Source organism: Venturia canescens, chromosome 6 (assembly GCF_019457755.1).
Source record: "Venturia canescens isolate UGA chromosome 6, ASM1945775v1, whole genome shotgun sequence".
In the NCBI taxonomy this organism is placed as follows: domain Eukaryota; kingdom Metazoa; phylum Arthropoda; class Insecta; order Hymenoptera; family Ichneumonidae; genus Venturia; species Venturia canescens.
The window spans coordinates 2,609,988-2,627,507 of NC_057426.1; the positions used below are offsets into that span (position 1 = coordinate 2,609,988).

At 43.0% G+C, this 17,520-nt stretch overlaps 3 protein-coding genes across 12 annotated transcripts in view; 2 read left to right on the top strand and 1 right to left on the bottom strand.

Moving 5' to 3' along the window:
* The first annotated feature begins 16 nt into the window (after positions 1–16).
* Positions 17–3,380, top strand: GAA1 (glycosylphosphatidylinositol anchor attachment 1). 2 transcript variants are annotated; one of them, XM_043421913.1, is made up of 9 exons: positions 17–442; positions 533–750; positions 826–982; positions 1,125–1,333; positions 1,462–1,679; positions 1,769–1,953; positions 2,193–2,326; positions 2,433–2,638; positions 2,768–3,380. In XM_043421913.1, exons 1-9 carry the CDS (start codon positions 301–303, stop codon positions 3,216–3,218), a joined length of 1,920 nt encoding a protein of 639 aa, XP_043277848.1. In that variant the 5' UTR covers positions 17–300; the 3' UTR covers positions 3,219–3,380. The 2 variants fall into 2 exon arrangements, with proteins under 2 accessions (XP_043277848.1, XP_043277849.1); XM_043421914.1 differs by having other exon boundaries at positions 2,436–2,638.
* On the bottom strand, positions 3,291–8,337 carry LOC122412432 (cytoplasmic dynein 2 light intermediate chain 1). 6 transcript variants are annotated; one of them, XM_043421920.1, is made up of 9 exons: positions 7,450–8,337; positions 6,935–7,025; positions 6,707–6,852; positions 6,490–6,604; positions 5,634–5,735; positions 4,265–4,588; positions 4,005–4,162; positions 3,652–3,901; positions 3,291–3,523 (listed from the first exon to the last, which is right to left on the bottom strand). In XM_043421920.1, the coding sequence occupies exons 3-9, from the start codon at positions 6,721–6,723 to the stop codon at positions 3,452–3,454; spliced, it is 1,038 nt and encodes a 345-aa protein (XP_043277855.1). In that variant the 5' UTR covers positions 6,724–6,852; positions 6,935–7,025; positions 7,450–8,337; the 3' UTR covers positions 3,291–3,451. The 6 variants fall into 6 exon arrangements, with proteins under 6 accessions (XP_043277855.1, XP_043277857.1, XP_043277856.1 ...); XM_043421922.1 differs by lacking the exon at positions 6,935–7,025 and having other exon boundaries at positions 7,861–8,337; XM_043421921.1 differs by lacking the exon at positions 6,935–7,025.
* Positions 5,479–17,520, top strand: part of numb (NUMB endocytic adaptor protein) — a 39,421-nt gene continuing 27,379 nt past the window's right edge. The window contains exons 1-2 of one of the 4 annotated variants that reach the window (XM_043421910.1): positions 8,826–9,196; positions 12,553–12,766. The gene's annotated coding sequence lies outside the window, so the exon portion shown is untranslated. Of the gene's footprint in view, positions 5,609–8,825; positions 9,197–9,275; positions 9,406–12,552; positions 12,767–17,520 lie in introns of those variants that run through there. The other 3 variants (XM_043421909.1, XM_043421908.1, XM_043421911.1) reach the window with 3 other exon arrangements.

A 17,520-nucleotide genomic window follows, 5' to 3' on the forward strand; every position in this document is an offset into this window, starting at 1 on the left:
ACTATTTGCGAAAGATGTCGAAGAAGAATGTGATCGCGGACACGCGTATATCAAAAACGTACCAAAGTGTATAAGCTAACTTCATGGAGGTAGTTTTTGACTGCCGCTCACTGTTTTGCAGATGGTTTCAGTTCTGGCAGTTCTGGCTGCTGGTGGTGGCTGGCTGGCTGACGGCTATACTTACTATTTCACATAAAAATAGTGGGTTAACAACAACGTCAAAGTGGTTTTTGCGCGGTCGACAGTGCTTAGCAATCTGAAACAATCAATTTGAATTGAAAATTAAGCTGGCGTACTAGGATGGGTCTGTTGACAGATCCTAGAGCCTCCAACGTAAAGATGATCAAATTTATCCTTCAATGGGAAAAGTCGCTATGTTTTCTCATGTATATAAGTGGAATTGTGTGGATGTGTCTTTTAGCCCTCCCAACTTTCAATGACAGTAAATATTACTCGATATTCGTTACAAAAAAGTGCCATTTACTACATACTGAATGTGAAGTTTATGTTAATAATAATCAAAATTTTACAGATTCATATTTTTCTGAAAATGCCTTGCTTCCGGGCTTGGTCATGAAAGGCAGCAACATTGATTATGCTGCATATCAATATTATCGAGATTTGAAAGAGGAGATGAAACTTCATCCTGATGGAATGCCTTATCCTTGGATCTTGGCTAAGCTCAATCAGCTTCATTTGGATGTTTATACTCATAACTTCACCCTAAATTATCCCTTTCGTAACAGGAAGGTAAATTAACAGTTTTCGTAACAGTTTTCAGCCTTCCTGTTAATTGGTATTGACAGATTCAATGAAATTTTACAGTTCACAGGACAAAATGTCTACGGTATAATGAGAGCTCCTAGAGCAGCAAGTACTGAAGCAATTGTTGTCAGTGTACCGTACCGGGCTCTAAACAGTGTTCATCCATCTACAGCTCCGTCGGTTGCCCTACTACTTGCATTTGCTCAATACTGCCGAAGTAATATTTTCCATTCGCATTACTAAAAAAAATATTCTATCCGGATTATTGGATCGAAGCAAGAACTCAAATGAGCTATAATAATGTGGGGACACAATGTCAGTTAGAATTATGAAAATAACTGAGAATTGTATTTTTCTAGAACAGAAGTATTGGGCTAAAGATATAATATTTCTTATTACGGAGCACGAACAATTGGGAATGCAAGCTTGGCTCGATGCCTACCATGGTGTAACTAGTGGCCAAAAATGTGTTCTGATAGCTGGTGATCTAACCGGAAGAGCTGGGTCTATTCAAGCTGCTATTAACTTGGAAATTCATACAATGAAAGTCGGATCTATCGATGTCAAGGTAACAATTTTGCTGTTTTGTCAGAATTTAATTAGTAAACTATTCAATCATTATAGGAAAATTCGATTTGAAACAATCTGCGCTCTTATTCTAGTATTAATAAATGACATGATGGGTTTCAATTAAAGGTAGAGGGACTGAATGGTCAACTGCCCAATTTGGACCTTTTTAATCTTGCAGAAAATATGATAAATAAGGAAGGAATATCGAGATCCTTCCAACGTCGCTTTGATGTTACTTATAAGGACAATGTAAAAAAATGGTGGTATCATTTCAACACTCTTATGGCAATGGTGGCAACTCAAGCGGCTGGAGTTCCCACAGGAAATCATGGACTTTTTCACAGGTACTAGGAGTGTCCTCGCTCTAGCGAACTAAATTTAGTTGAGCAATAAAAATACTAAGTCACACCACTTCCATTCCGTTTTTTTATAGATTTGGCATTGAAGCTGTCACTCTAGAAGGATTCAAAAGAACTACTCGTGGGGGAGAAGCTAACTTTTCGCAAGTCGGCCGAGTCGTTGAGAGCATAGTTCGATCGCTAAACAATCTTTTGGAACGATTTCATCAATCATTCTTTTTCTACCTCTTACCATCGACAGATCGATATATATCAATAGGTATTTGAAATTAATGAAACAGCAATAGAGTGTGGAAGAAGCAGAAGGTCAAGCAATGAATGTGTTGTCTCTACTTTGTGTAGAATCGTGTGCAGTTTAAAGTCTTAAAGAAAGTTGTCTGTTCAAAGTTTTTTTTTCTTTTACTAAATGCATACAGCAACTTTTTTGATATTTTCCTTAATTATTCGGACATTAGTTGGACATGGAGGGACTATAAATGTATGTCTTCTTATTCACAGGACTGTATATGCCTTGCCTGGTACTAATAATCGGCAGTCTTTTTATTAAGGCCTATTCGATGTGGCTTAAGCTACAAGACGTCACAGCTATCCCGAATAACCGGAAAAAAGAGAAGCCAGATGAAAAAAATGATGTAAAAAACTATCCACGAAATGAAAATGTTAATGTATTCGTTGCGAGGCTGTACCGAGTCTCGTGATCCACGATGTAGTAGAAACTTTCAATTTTTTTTTCTTTAGCAGATACAAACCACAGAATTCGACGTCGGAAGCATAACTTCAAAGATTTTGTGGATTCATCTGAGCGGTGTTGCTATTATGTCTTCCCCAAAATTGTTGACGCGCCTCGGTGTAGAGATGCTAGGTCTGTCGACCGAGAATTCTATTTACGGAGGCTTCGCTGCGATTAGTGCACTTACTATTCTACGGTTCTTTGTTCCTAAGGGGTGAGAAAAATATATTTTGAAATGCTCCAAAATGTGATGTCAATGATTCATTCAGCTATAAAGCTGAGAGACACAGCATTTTTTCATATTAAAGATTGGAAAAACAAACTCAAAAAGCTTCTTTTGCAGGGTCTCGCGATACGACAGTGTATCACTCGTGTGCGTGATAGCTCTGGTTGAATTAGCAACAGCTTTAATGTGCGTAGCGATGCACAACTTCTCACTGGCACTTGTGATAGGAGTGATATACGTGCCAATCGTTCTTCACATTACGCCAAAGCAGCCAGGGGACTCGAAATGTCGTTGGCTTCTCTACACAACTTGGACACTTCTGCATCCCTTCGTCCTGACATCTCTCATTGTCATGTTTTATACATACGGATATTATTCGGAAGAGAAATTCATGGCGATTCTCGGCAGAGGCCTCGAAGCTACTAAATCATCGATGGTATTCGGTGTCATCGATTCAATGATATACGGGAACTGGCTATACAACGTCACTGCCGTCGTATTGCTTCCTATATGGTTACTGCTAAGTAGCGTGATTTCAAACAACAATTATGCCAATTGCGACAGTTGAATTGCGTTTTAGATTTTAGTAGACTCTCATAAACTCCAATCACTACGAGTAAGATTCACGCACACTCAAAGATTAATGTAAATCTTTTATGGAATCTTACTCAAACTCCAAACTGTACATTTTTATATCGTAATGCATAAAGAAGTTAGGATACCGATCGAAGCTTATTGTTTGCTTTCTGTGTGTTTGGTATTGAAAAAAATTGATTATCTTTCAAATTTTTCGAGTATTTTTCAGTAGGGCTCCGGTATTGGAATTTTTGATGAACGATGCTCATGCATATCACGAAGTAACATACTGATCTCCTGGAAGAAAAAGAAATGCGATTATCACATTTCTTCAGAGACTTCAAACATTTTTTAAGACATTTCAACGTGTTCAGGAGGTTATCGAGTTATCGGGGTTTGAGTTAAATGAGGTGCATTTTTTTCACCTCTTCACGTTGCAATCTCAAACGATCGATAGTAGTCTCGTTGAAACTGGGATTGGTGGTCGGATCCTCATCAAGATTGAATTCCTCATCCCTCGTTGAATCCTGAGGGAATTTCATCACGTAAGATTGCTTCACTTTGTCCAAAATCGATGTGGGCCTCATTGTAGAAAAGGCAGGATCGATGGATGCGAACGAGTCGTTACCGGAAGATATGATAAGCGGTTTTCCGTAATCTACGCAAGTGGCTCGACTGCAACCCAGAAAGAAAATTTTCTTCATCGTGCAACCCGAGGATGTCGAACGAGAGGGTCAGAGCATGTAAAATTAACGTGGTGCTCCAGAGCCGAACGTACGCAGTGTGACTCCCGAAGCCATGGTGCGACAGCAAATCCTTCGTTTTCCTCATGAGCACGCTGTCTTTCGACGAATGATACTGAAGATCGGCTGCGAGACTGTGTGAAATTGCTCTTAAGCTGCGTCCTATGTGCTGTTTCATGTCCAACGAAAACTCCTGAAAAAAATGAAAATTTTCAAAAAAATATGATAATCTACGTCATCCGAAAATACAAATATTACAAATCGATCAAGATGAGCACGTTGTAGCCGTTTCTACCTTGAATTTATCGTAGTTTCCACCAATGATACAAAGCTTCATGGGAAAAGGTTCGATATTTTCGTCACCATTTTTTTTCTCTTTCGTACGGTGACGTTTCAAATTCTCAATATCCTCAGGACTGTAGCTCATCTTCATAGCACTCGTTGTAATCGCTAAGCATTCGTCGATACTGGACAAGAGCACTTTGGGTTTTGCAAGGTCCACCACTATGAATATCGTCGTGTGATTGGGCGAATGAACAACTGCAGAACCCGTCATGGCAGCTGATATTAACGATGTCGCCGAGTGCCCGATTTCCCAGACGTGCACAATGTCCTTTACCTGTTAAAAATGTTCGCTATAGTAATTACTTCCAGTTCAGTCACGTCACGATGTCTTTCATCGCGGATGACTATCAAGCATAAATCTACAAATAAACAGCGAAAATTATCATGTGACTGTTGAACCTTGGCCACGGTAGCCAGTGCTTGAGAGATCATGCTGCCCGAAATTTTGATTTGGCGTCCAGTCTGCCGAAAAATTCCCGAGACGGTTGTTTCGGAATTAAGCTTCTAGATTCTGACTCAATTGGGGTTTTTTCCGGTTAATTATACGTCTGAAGAGACTATAAAACCCATTTCAGTGTTTTTTTCAATCGCTATGAATCACCAGGGAAACCATAAGCCTTTATTCATTTTATTACACAAAGCTCTCGCCAGTTACGAGGTCGGCAGTTACAAAGTAGGTTGATAATCTTCATTTCTTCGCGCCGCATCATAGCTCCATAGTTATAATCATTGACGTAGACTATGACGTAGCATCAGTTAGAATACGGCTGTGTCTATGGTTTGTAGCTGTGACGTATAGGTTATGACGTAACCGAGTCGGGATTGCGGTCTTTCGCTTGGCATTATAGACTATGACGTAACGCTCAGGCCTGGACTGAGGGTACGGTCTCGGTCTACGGCTCGGTACAGTGGGATAATCAGGAGGCGATGCATTTTGTACAGTAATCGGAGAAGTTGCAGGATCACTGTGGCAGTTGGTTTGTGATTCAAAATGATCTTTTCCAATCGTATAGTCTGTTAAACTGCGCTTGCGCATGAATATGCCAGTGGAGCGGAACAAATTGATTTTGAGAAAACAATAGTCGGATGGGATTGTACATCCTACGACTCTAACTTCCAACAATTTCGTTCATTATTTTCTTCAAAAACTATTAACAAAATCCGGTTGTGAACCGCTTGGAGAACGAGTTCTCTGGTTTCGAGACATGGACTGCTGAACAGTAGCGTAACCGCATATCGTGGGACTCCTGACTCAAGAACGTCCAGCAATACAGGACTCGGGTGCAAAGCAAAAGTGTGCTACATTCGTAACTATTCACCAGACTTTTTCCAGCTTTACGACCAAACGAATAATCCATTGCTGTTGTTGGTTTTGGTGTTTCATCCTTTTCCAAAAATTTGTTTACCATCGTGGTTTTACCCTGAGAATCAGAAATCAAAGTACTCATCAATAAATTTTATTTGTCCGCATGTTTATGTACGTTTTTTTTTAAATTTCCGCGCACCCGTGTGCGCAGCTATCGTCAAGATGGCGGTGCAATCTGATATAATATTTGGCCGATAGAGGCGTTGTTGTGAGTTTGCGAGGGAAAAAGTCAGTAGAATAACAAGCGCCGAGCCGTTAGCGCGTGATCTCCAAAGTTCTAATTAATAAATGTTTATATTTGTTGTTCGTTCAGTTTGTGTACAACTTTATGATCCTAAAATTCAAATTCCCTGATCCTCAACCTCAAGATATGGTTCAGAATGTACTCGTGAAAAATATGGTTCGTCAACGCATGGACTTTTACAGTTTTTTTTTTCCAATTTTTCCATTAGTTACGCTGTCAGTGTTCTCTGCAGACAATAAAAAACCAAATATCTCAATCTCGAAGGAAAACCACAGTAAATCAATTCAACAAAGAAACAAAATGAAGCTGGTTTAAAACCCCGTTTGTTGAATTGCTCGAGCAGGATGGAGATATTCGATCTAGTATTTATAGTCGGCAGAGAAAACTCCCAGGTTGCTCAATACTTTTAAACTCGAACGATCATTGGAATTTGAAGATAAACTATTAACCGTGAAAAATCATTCGTTCAAGTGTTTCAATTTTGGATATGAGTGAACAAATTTTACACGACCGTCGATCAACCACGTACACGATTCAATTTCATGATCAATCTACCAGTACTCACAACTCCCTTACTCCCAATGATGATAATCGATCTTTCACAACTCTCTTCTTGATTCAACTTTTTTTTACGCTCGCCATCGTGTGCCATACGAATAGCCATGTTTCTCAGTTTCTCCCTTGAACAATGCAAGCAAAAAATGGATTTCACGTGTTCTAGGATCATTTTGAAGATGGTAATAGCGCCGGAACGACAATAACATAAATGTCAATATTCTCACCCTTCCTCAGCACTCATTTTGTTGTTTTCAGTAACTATTCCCAACTGTCAAACTTTCGATCACATTAAGGTTACGTTCGTGCTTACGGTGTGTATACGCCACGTCGTCATGGTAACAAATAGCGAGAAATAGCTGACATAAAGAGACTGAAAGAGATTCATTATTCCGGGCACCGTTTGGGTGTGACGGGTGGTGGTGGTCTTGCCACCTCTAACATCGATGGCATACCGTTAGAGCCACAAATCGAACTGGGTGGCCAGGTGCTCAGGAAATAAAAAATCACACATTTTTCAATGATTTCTCTTCATGCCAAATTCACCTGTCAAATGAGTTTGCACTTGCAATTTTGCAGCAATTCTGCATCACTAAAAATACTTTCGAGATTTTTTTCGATTATTTCGGCTCATATTTCTTGTGACAATGAAAAGTTGACGTATCTCACGACAATAGCCCCGTTAAAGTTTTCGAAGCATTGATTCGAAAATCAAGAAATTGACGAGAAACCACGATAAACTTGAAAACAGTAATCACAGAAGGATTACCGAGAATGCACAAATTGGGGGTAATTGCGAGAGTGCTCGAGCTCATGCAGCCCCTTGCGTGTTGTCAAGAAAAATGTCGGAGACTTTGTCTCGACGGCGCGTTACGTCAATGCAGTGACAGAAAACGGTAATGAATCACATACGCTCATTTACGATAATAAGCAAAATCATGCCAGAAAAACAGATTTCACTACTCTTAACCTTGCGCGAATATCCTCGGCGTTTACTTTTCGAGTTTCAAGTCGTCCTCGTTTTGTACAATAAAATCGTCTTGTACAGCAAAAGACAGCGCTGCAGTAAACTTTTTGTGTGGAAATTCGATCAAGTGACGTAACGAATCCGAAATTCGCAGCAGTCGGAACACCCTCGGGGAACTCGCGCGGAAAGGTTACAATCCTGAATTTTTAACTCTTTGCTATCATAGCCCAATATCAATGAAAAAATATGAAAAACTTCATGATCGATCTTTAGACTGTATTTTTGAAGGGGAGATAAAATTTTTTTCTCATTTCTAATAATTTTTTGGGTTGAGGGTCCATTCAAATAATTTCACAATCTCTTTTATTGATAAACCTAAAGAGAAGACGTCAAGAAACGTCATGCACTGTTCACCAGAGCGAAGAGTCTCGTCGTCTCGTTGAAGAGTGGCGAGTGGAAGGCTCGTCTCGGCGTGCTCGAGACGTGGCTCCACCTTAAGAGGTATCACCGTCGGAGAGGAACGCAGCAAGGTGTAAAGCGACGCGATTTGTGCCAAGGCGCGAGACAAGTGTAAAGATGTGCACGGTAAGTGCGAGTAGGATTCGATTTTTAAGGGGCTCTGCCGAAACGAGTGGGCGGCTTTCCACATTTCCGTGACAATGAGACAAATTATCGAAATAACTTGATCTAAGAAACGAAGTTTTGGCATTTCTCGACTAGAGCCTTCGCTGGTGCGGTTTCCCGCAATTAATCGACCGCTCGGATTTCTCATTTCTCATATTCCTGAAAATCTCGTTTAAAAAGCTCGCGGTGCGTCGTGAACTCCAACATTTCGTTCTTACGTAACGAAAGAGCCGCGAGCGAGTGGAAGGGACAACGCGCTCGGTCTGCTGGATGTTTTCTTGGAACGGCGAGTGACACAGAACGAGTTAAATCGCGGAAAATAATCGATACGGAGACGGTCACTAGGGTGATATTGAGTTTGTAAACATTCGCACCGCCCGAGCTGAGCAATAACGGACGAGTCTATTGGTTGGGAATACCCGGAGAATGTGGTGTCGGAAAAGGTCGAGAATTTTTGACTTTCGCGTGTTCCGAGCCGCCCGAATTTCGAGGAGCAGCTCGCTCGGTAAAATGAGCGGAGACCCGGGCGCACTTGTAGTCGGTATCCTTGAACACATAGACGGAGCCGAGGACGGGCCGATCGGCCCGACGTAGGTACGGCTAGAAGTGAGATTGGGAGACGAGGTAAGCGTGGCGGGTGAAGAGAGTTCCGAGCCGCCGTCACGGTGTTTGCTGATAAGAAAAGCCAGTCGGCACTCACGCGTGCGCGGGACAGGTTCGTAGCGCATGCGTCCGTAAGAGCGAACGACCGCTGTCGCCGACAGCAGTGGAGACGAATTCTCGAAGACGAAGCACACGCTTTGTCCTCGGCCATTTGAAAGCCTTTCCGGTCGCGGTTTTTTCACGAGGGCTGCTAAAGTTAATGGGTCTCGGGCCTCGAAGCCTCGAATCGCTGCTGCAGGACCCTCCTCCGTGTCGCAGGCACGGAAATAACCAATCGAAATTCGGCTCGACTCGATCTTGGCTCGTGTGAGGTGATGAACGTGCTCAGGCTCTCGGATGCTCATTAGTTCAATGAATCTTTCGTACCTTCGAGACGAAACTTCGAAAGGAAGGAGGAAAAGACAAAAACTCATGGAAACGATGAAAAAGTCACGGTAATGCGAAGAAAACGACTCGGCAGTGGGTGAATATCTGCGGACGTGATATAGCCATCGCTGCGGCGCATCACACCTTCTCTTAGTGCATATATCTATATATACTCACGTGTGTATTGAAATATCTACAAACGTGTGTTGTGTGGCAGAAACACAGTAACCACCATAGCTAGGCTTACGTCAGATTGCCAGAGTGTTGAGCGGTTGCTTCTCTTTCGAATCTTATCATTCGACGCTGGTATGTTTACATTTGTGTCTCGTGTACTTCGTGAATCTGCGGATACTCGTGCAAATACACACTCGAATAGGAGCACGCGCTACCCCGATCCCACACACGCGCGCACGCACGCACAGATCCATTTCTCGACACTTTGCTGCACCTTCGTCTATCTCCGAGTTTTCTGAATTTTTTTCTCGCACCTCATCGACGGAGTGTCCCCGCGCGAAATTGAATCCGAGCCCCTCGAATTAATCGTGGCTCGGAACTCGCTCGATGCGCGAAGGCTGACACTCGAGAGTCGATCTTTTCCAGTCTTTTTCGACACTCTTCAATCGCTCTGCGGGCACACAAACATTTGTTCTGGAAAATCTGTCTTTGGGTGCCGGGCTCATTCTCAGGCTACTGCGACCGATTAACGGGCACTTTCGAAACTGTTTTTTTGCACGATCATCGATCGGGTCTCGGCACACGAGATTTTTTGAGCGATACGAAATCCTTCCCAGCACAGTTTTTCTGTCTGGATTCTGACGGTTTTTCGTCACGTTGCTCCTCGAAATTACGGCTCTCCGGCGCCTCCCAGCATCCCGGCACGTCTCTCTCCCATATAAACGATTCAAAGTCGAACGAAATCGAGCAAGTTTCTCGAGGAACGGGGAGGCTTCGTGCTGACCACGAATGTAACTGCAGTAGAAATCATTCGGACACGCCATATCTTCGAGCCAACACAGCTGAGGATTCGAAGCTTATTTCCAAGAACGCAATCGATTTACCGCGCGGAATTATATATTCAGACCGAATATATCCATGAATAGGGATGTGGGAGCATGCATATTTTTTGCTTTAAGCTAGGCAACGAGTGACGAATGAAAAGTCGAATTCTGCCGGTGAGTCTTAGAGCAATGGGAAAATTGGCGTTTTTTAGTTCATCGATTTTTTACCAATGTCATGGCAGCCTCGCGAATATCGTCATCAACCGTCGTTCTGCACGTTTCTTTACTCCGAAATACGACTATTTTGAAGCCACTTTTGCCTCGTGCGACGTCACAGCTTTTCGTGCTGGCTAATGGACGGTTTTTTCACATTTTTTTAAAATTCAAATCACTTTTGTGACAGTTCTTCAACATCGCAGGCACTCTTTCATTTCAGGCATCATATATTCTGTAGGGAATGTAATAAACAAAATTTAACGAAGTTGAGTCTTTTTTTACCCAAAAGTTATGATCTGTACATTTCAAAAGTTAGGCCAGTTTACTGTTTGGCAGTGTTGCATACGCTTTAAACAAAAGTTGGGGGAAAAAAGAGGAAAAACTGGTGAAAGCACAGTCGAAAACACGAACGGTGACGATCCGGGCCTCAAAAAACTGCACGGGAAACAGATTATTATTAATATTATCTCAGCAAATCTCCTAATAAATCTGAAAAACATTGACATTATTCGGCAAGCCTTGCTTGCCCAAAAAATTTCATATTTTTAGCATCATTTTTAACGGAGATATCACTGAATGTTTCTTGACTTCCATAAGATTACATGCTATTTGGCCCAAATTGTTATTGATTATTCTCAGCAACGACGCTCCTAAACTGTCTGAAAATTGATCTGATTTTTTTTACACTTCACTTTATAAGATGCAATCGGTTTAAAAGCGATGACATCATTTTCATTCTAATGCCTTAACTTCCTTAAAAAGTGAAGACCAATAAAAGTAAATGCAGGCGACGAGTCATTTTAATAAGCAGCGAAGAGCAAAGTGACAATCCACTCCTGTTTTCACGCTCTGGTATTGCTTCTGAAAAGCTGACTGGCAGGGGCAAGAATGCGGGGGGAGCCGAAACGCAGTCGTTAGCAGTCCTGACTCAGATTCTAAGCATCCCGAAATCGAGTACACTGAGCTCACCTTCTTTTTCTTTCGTCGTCACTCGGCTTCCTCCCCACGCTCGACCTGCAAACTCGACCACTGCAATTCGGATAAAAAAAGGAATAAAGTTATTTCAAGTCCATCGAATTAGGACGTTTTTTAAACGAATAAAATTTATCAACTTCAAAAAAGCGATAAAAAATCGTTTGATCGAAGCACTACTTGAGAGATTTTTTTAACGAAAACAACAAAAGCATCACGAAAACGACAACTATTGGACAGCCGCGACCAAGCCACATTGGACAAGCTCGCTATGGAAAGAACATGACACTGAAGCTTGCAACGTTGGGGTCCAACGAAATGATCTGAAAAGACTCTCGAACAATTCCAGTAATTCTGCAATTCTGTTACCTGCCCAAATAGCAATTCGTAGATTTTCAGTCCACACCAAAGATTCGTGAAATGAAAAATTGGTGAATTACGAATGCCATTTTCGTAACTTCATCGGTAGTGATCGCAAAAAAGTTCGCAGTTCGCGTCTCTTCAACGACTACACAAAATCTCTGCAACTTTAAAGTTCGCGTTCACTCGCTTCGGCACAAAGAAGGGAAAGCTTCGCCACAGGAACGATATCGCTTATCGCTGCTTCAGCTAGCACAAAATGAAAACGAAATTAAGGCAGCTCGAGTGGTAGCCGAGTCAATCAAATATGTGCGGATTCGTAAGTCGCGTTCATCGCGCTTCCGCCTGCCCCCACCAATCGACCGCTTTCACACGCTCCGCCGTTTCCAGTCGCGTTTCCGAGCCGTTTTCTCACTCATTTTCCAGCACCCGAATCCAAAACGAGACCATGCGTTTCGCAGTGCTATTTTCTCACTTTGAAAATCCGTTTAGAAAACTCTGACAAAGTTCAGCGTTCTCCCAATTGCAATGACGCAAAAACCAGTAATTTCATTCCTCTTGAACCGAAATCGATCGATGTTTTCGACTTTCGAAATTGCTGATTTGGCGAGGAACGCTTTACGCTCGTATTCGCGAGCTGTCCCCACCAGGTCGGTCATTGTTCCCAGTTCAACGTTATAATTTACTCCCTCGTGCTTCGCGAGTCCGCGTATAAACGTTAATGCACCCAAAAGCGTGCGCGCGAGTTCTGACTGATTGAAATTTGGCTCATCAGTTCAATACTCGTCAAGTGAATTTGATGGTTTTTTTTCTCTACTCATTGCACTTTCATGATCAGTCGGAAAATTGCATGCTTCATATCCGGCCACTCGCGTTTTTCCTCGATCATAATTCAGTGAGTTTTTAGTATGACAATTGTGTAATCCATGAGAAGCGGATGAGTGAGCAGTGAATTGAGAGCGATTCGCGAGGCGCTTTCAATGTGTCGAGTAAACATGTGTGACGGAGGCGACAAAGGCACGATCGGCGGGCTGGATAACGTCGCAACCGCGTCATCGGAGATTGGACAGTAAGAAGTTTTCGTCTTTCGACGAATCGAGACTTGCCTGCACTCTTCGTAGGTAAGTTTGTCACTGTCATGCTCTCTTTTTCTTACGTCAATTAACGCGTTATCGCGTCAATGCGAAAATGAGCGTTTGGGTTACGAAATTTATGGTACGTCACTGGAAATACTTTGATTGATGGGCGGAAACGAAAGTTCGTAACCTAGTGGATAATTCCATTGCGTTCGGTTACGTCAATCGCGGCGAATGTCCGAATTTTTGAGTTTCGAATGTCGGTAAGAAAAAAAAAGCAACCAAATTTCATATTTACAATTTTTAGGAGCTTTTATGAAAACGATAGTTTCCTAAATTCTGATTAGTGAATAGATAAAACCTGTAAACTTTGCAATCTATCTTTTCTTGCTCCCCTAGCCGAAAGTACGCACTTTCTGGCCGCATTTCAGGCCGGGAAGAGCATATTTTTCGTGGCCGGCTGACTCGGCTAACTTCAGTGCGCTCTGCGACGATATTTTTGCGGCCGGTGATCCTTTCGTTGCCATGATTTTGTTTATTCGTTGCCGAGCATCATTATTTGCTTCAAGCGGGCGCGTATAGCGTAGCTTTCATCATTCATGTTATGCGCTATACTGCCATGAACCCGGACGAATAACATACATTTGTTCGTCCAGATGCGAAAACAGAAAATAATCTAACCGGACTAATAAAATGAATATGGTCGTTCGGAATAATGTTGTATTTCCAGATTCCAGGTTCATAGCAAAGCACATATTCGTATAAATTGTCAAGTATAGCGGGAAATATATTCATAATATATAGAAATTGTTAACTATCACGGTACTTTAAATCAGACATTTATCAACGAATTATTTATTTGTACTAATAATATTGTTGTATCACTGTGTGATATTTTGTGTGTGTGTGTGTGTGTGGTTTTTTACTTTTTGTTTATGTTTTTAATGCCCCCCCCCCCCCCCCCCCCCCTCACGATTGCTAGTAATTATTGAACGTACTTTCGGCTACGCGGGATCAAGAAAAATAGTATACAACCCACGGCCCAAATGTTGGATGCCCTGGCATGCTGCGACACGAAGGCCTCGGTTTAAATGCAACTTTTGGGCCTAGGGTTGTAATATACTATTATTCGTATATTAAAAATCGTGTTTTCACTCGACACGCGTCGTAAAGTTTTGCTTAAAAAATATGAGTTTTCCCTGACCCTGGTCCAGGCTAGGGAGCTCCCGAATTCACCCCCTTTTGGTCAGTCACGAGAGTATTTTCGTACGAATAAATGTCATACGATGGTGAAGATGATTTCGCCGTGATTTGAATTATTCTTCGCAGTAGTTGGTTCCGTCGTGTTAATTTCCTCCGCCCGATTAAGGCGATTTGGTTCCATCGGATGCTTCATCGCTGGAGGAAGCACTGGCCGTGGTTGGTTCGGTCGGCTTGTCGGTACTCGTTCCCTCCTTGCCGGATGAGCTTTTATCGCTGGACGAAGCACTGGCCGTGGTTGGTTCGGTCGGCTTGTCGGTGCTCGTTCCCTCCTTGCCGGATGAGCTTTTATCGCTGGTCGAAGCACTGGCCGTGGTTGGTTCGGTCGGCTTGTCGGTGCTCGTTCCCTCCTTGCCGGATGAGCTTTTATCGCTGGACGAAGCACTGGCCGTGGTTGGTTCGGTCGGCTTGTCGGTGCTCGTTCCCTCCTTGCCGGATGAGCTTTTATCGCTGGACGAAGCACTGGTCGGTTCGGTCGGCTTGACAGTGCTGGTTCCCTCCTTGCTGGGCGAGCTCGTCGATGACGCGGTGGTGGCCGATGACCCGCCTTCGGTGGCCGGAGTAGTTTTTTTGTCGCCCTCGGCCTCTTTCTTGTTGAAATTCGCCTCCGCGATTTTTCTGTGAACGCACTTTTCAACCTGCCTGACGATGTGGGCTGACTGGCGCGATAATGTGATGAGAGCCTTGGAGGTCGTGCAGAAAGACAGGGATGGCTGGAGGGTCGTCAGCAAGTACCCGAGTTTCGTGAGGCTCACGGTCACCGATGGCACAGCTTTGGCGGTGGCCCACGTTGCTTTGGCCGCGACCTTCGACGCGACAAAATCATAAAAACGTGTCGTTTAACCTACCGACTCGTAGGCACGGTTTTCCGATCGACGCGTGTGAAAATATGAGCGCGTTCGCCGCCACGCAGATATATTCGGGATTCGACACTCACCAATCTGATGCAGAATAAGGCCTTCAAAGCGCTCCCTGCACCCGTCACGTTCGCGCTGCAACGCAGCCCTTCGTTCTGCAGGTCCGTGAGCCGTTTGTGCACACTGTCCGTCGTCGTTTTCATACCATCGACGTAACTAACGCCAGCTTTGATTTTGTCGATTACGCACCCGCTTATTTCCGAGTACATTTCAACGGAGAGGTTGTCCAGGTCGCTCACCAGCCCGGTACACTCGGTCACATCGGTACCGTTGGCACGTTCAGCCACGAACTTCACGTCCTCGCGAACCTGAGCAACGTGTCCGTGATAATTCGAGCAGGTTCAGGCAAACCGATTGTACTCGATCGAACCGCGAAGCTTTTTTCTCCGGCAGCCATGACTTACCTTCTGAAGTATCGCGCTCACATCTTCGCTCAGCTTCTGACTCATTTTCTCCGCCGCTGCCTCCAATTTCGCGAGTTTGTCGAGAGCCTTTTCCTTAGCTGATTCGAATCTCGCTCTAACTTGGCTTATGGCAGTGGTCACTATGGAATCGATGGTGCTTTGGATCGACTGCACCTCGTCCGACCAGAAGGACGCATTCGCGGCCTGCACGTTCATTAAAAATCATTAAAAACTGCGCACCCAGCGTCGAAAAAACCTCGAAAAACCAAAATTTCGACTCTCTGTAAAAACGAACGAGCGTAACTCACCGTGGCGAAGAGCGCGACGCACAAAACTATTGCGAGTTTCGACATTGTTTTTCGATTGATTACCTTCTGCGTGTGAGCACCATCGCATCGAAACTCGCTTATATAGAGTTTTCGGGACTCGGGGATAAGCGAAATTTGGAACTGTTCGAGCGAAAGATGAAAAACGGTCGCTTCCCACTTGTGTCAATACTCGGTAAGGTGCACGGTAATCGACGCGGACGAGGCTCTCGTTTTAGTAGAGAATAATCAACCTGCGGATAGCTCGTTCATTAATCACGTGATCAACCGTGCACGGAGCAACGCGAAATGAAGGACGAAACGATTGTCTTCCTCATTATTGACAATGTGATCGAACCGGAATTTATTGATCGTTGGCCATGATATTGGCGGTGGAAAAATTCAAAAATTATGTCCCATTTCCGAGTCAACGAGCATGGCAGCGAGCTTCTCGCTTCGCAATCGCAATGCCATTATCAAATATTTACTCGACACAGTCAACGTCAAACAGGTGTTCAAATGTACGATTCTCTTTCGATTGTGCTTTCACATTCGCCTCGCAGTGAGATAAGAATATTGATGAGAATGAGAACGCGAATTTGGGGGGATTGGGCAATCGTGCAGAATCATCGCACGTGTTACTGCGGGTAACGAGGTCATTTTTATTATTGGACCCGCGATTCTCGTTGGTGCAGTGCTTTTCAAACGTCAATCCAATCTCGATTAACTTTTCGTAAATCTCATAGTTGAACAATTCGTAATTCTGTTGAATCGCCACCACAGCAGAAGGAAATTTCAAAGTTTCGTAATATTCACGAAAAGTTGATGAGTTTGGTTAACATTGGACGAGACTTTGATATCATCAGTTACATTTGGGAGTAAGAATTTCTCGGAATGGTTGAAACTCTTATGCGAAGCTGGGAAAATGGGCTTAAAGTACCTACGAGATGGTTCAAAACTTTATTCAATTCTGTAGGAAACGCGCGTGCACTTTTCTGCTATCAACCGAACCGCGAGGTGTGTTAGTAAGAATTCTGTCAAACCAGAACTATCGTCAAAATTGCTTCTCCTTTTATGCGTGCTCGACTGCAATATCTCGACGTATTCGGTCATCACAATTTAATCTATCCGATCATAATTAGTCCCTTTTTAATATCAAGGGACTCGGAAGAGTCTTGAGAATCGCCCAGTCTGCCCGCTTCGTACGCGACAATGGTGACATCTACGGTGGGTCCAAAACTCTCATTGAATGTAGAAAAAATACAGCGATCGATGAACGGACGTGGACTGGAGCAATTTTTCGATTGCTGTGTGCTCGATAGAATATGGTTCGTAAACATTATTGGTAACACGATGGGATATTAGTTGGTGACAGGAACTTAAGAAATCGAGCATAATCGACGAGTGAAAAATTAACGTACGTTAAAAACAGAAATTAACCAGATTTCATTACGAAAATAATAGCGAGAGTTCGATTTACGAATTTGGCAGATTTTTATAAAAACTGGGCACCAGAAATCGTGGTTCAATCTACGAGTGTTCTTCGTTCAATAAAGCAGTTATAAGAATTGTTCTATCCACTATAGTAAAAAGACCAATGCCCATACCTTTTATTCAAAACACTCAAGAATCTTTTTCTCTATAAGCATAGTAAAAAATCTTTTCAGTCACTTCAAATGTTTATATTGTAAAGTATGCTCGGGCAACCCTGAAAAAAAACTATCTGTTTGGTAAAATGTCACACGTATTCGGTGCATATTCGTGTGTTTATCATAGAATTTACCATGCTGACAGTAAAAATTTGTGATTCACGATAGATTTGCACTGATCAGTAAGTACTGATCTGACGTGATGAGTGAGACTCGAAAACAAAACGAAATATAGTTCTCACGTGCATCACTTTTTGCTATGTA

Bases quoted from the DNA above. Each gene is read 5' to 3' on its own strand.
- GAA1 (XM_043421913.1), top strand. From the start codon at position 301: ATGGGTCTGTTGACAGATCCTAGAGCCTCCAACGTAAAGATGATCAAA. The intron at 1,334-1,461 runs GTAACAATTTTG...TTTCAATTAAAG, and splicing joins TCGGATCTATCGATGTCAAG to GTAGAGGGACTGAATGGTCA. The intron at 1,680-1,768 runs GTACTAGGAGTG...GTTTTTTTATAG, and splicing joins AATCATGGACTTTTTCACAG to ATTTGGCATTGAAGCTGTCA.
- LOC122412432 (XM_043421922.1), bottom strand. The intron at 4,589-5,633 runs GTGAATAGTTAC...CATTTTTAACAG, and splicing joins GTAAAGCTGGAAAAAGTCTG to GTAAAGGACATTGTGCACGT. The intron at 3,524-3,651 runs GTGAAAAAAATG...TTTTTCTTCCAG, and splicing joins TGAGATTGCAACGTGAAGAG to GAGATCAGTATGTTACTTCG.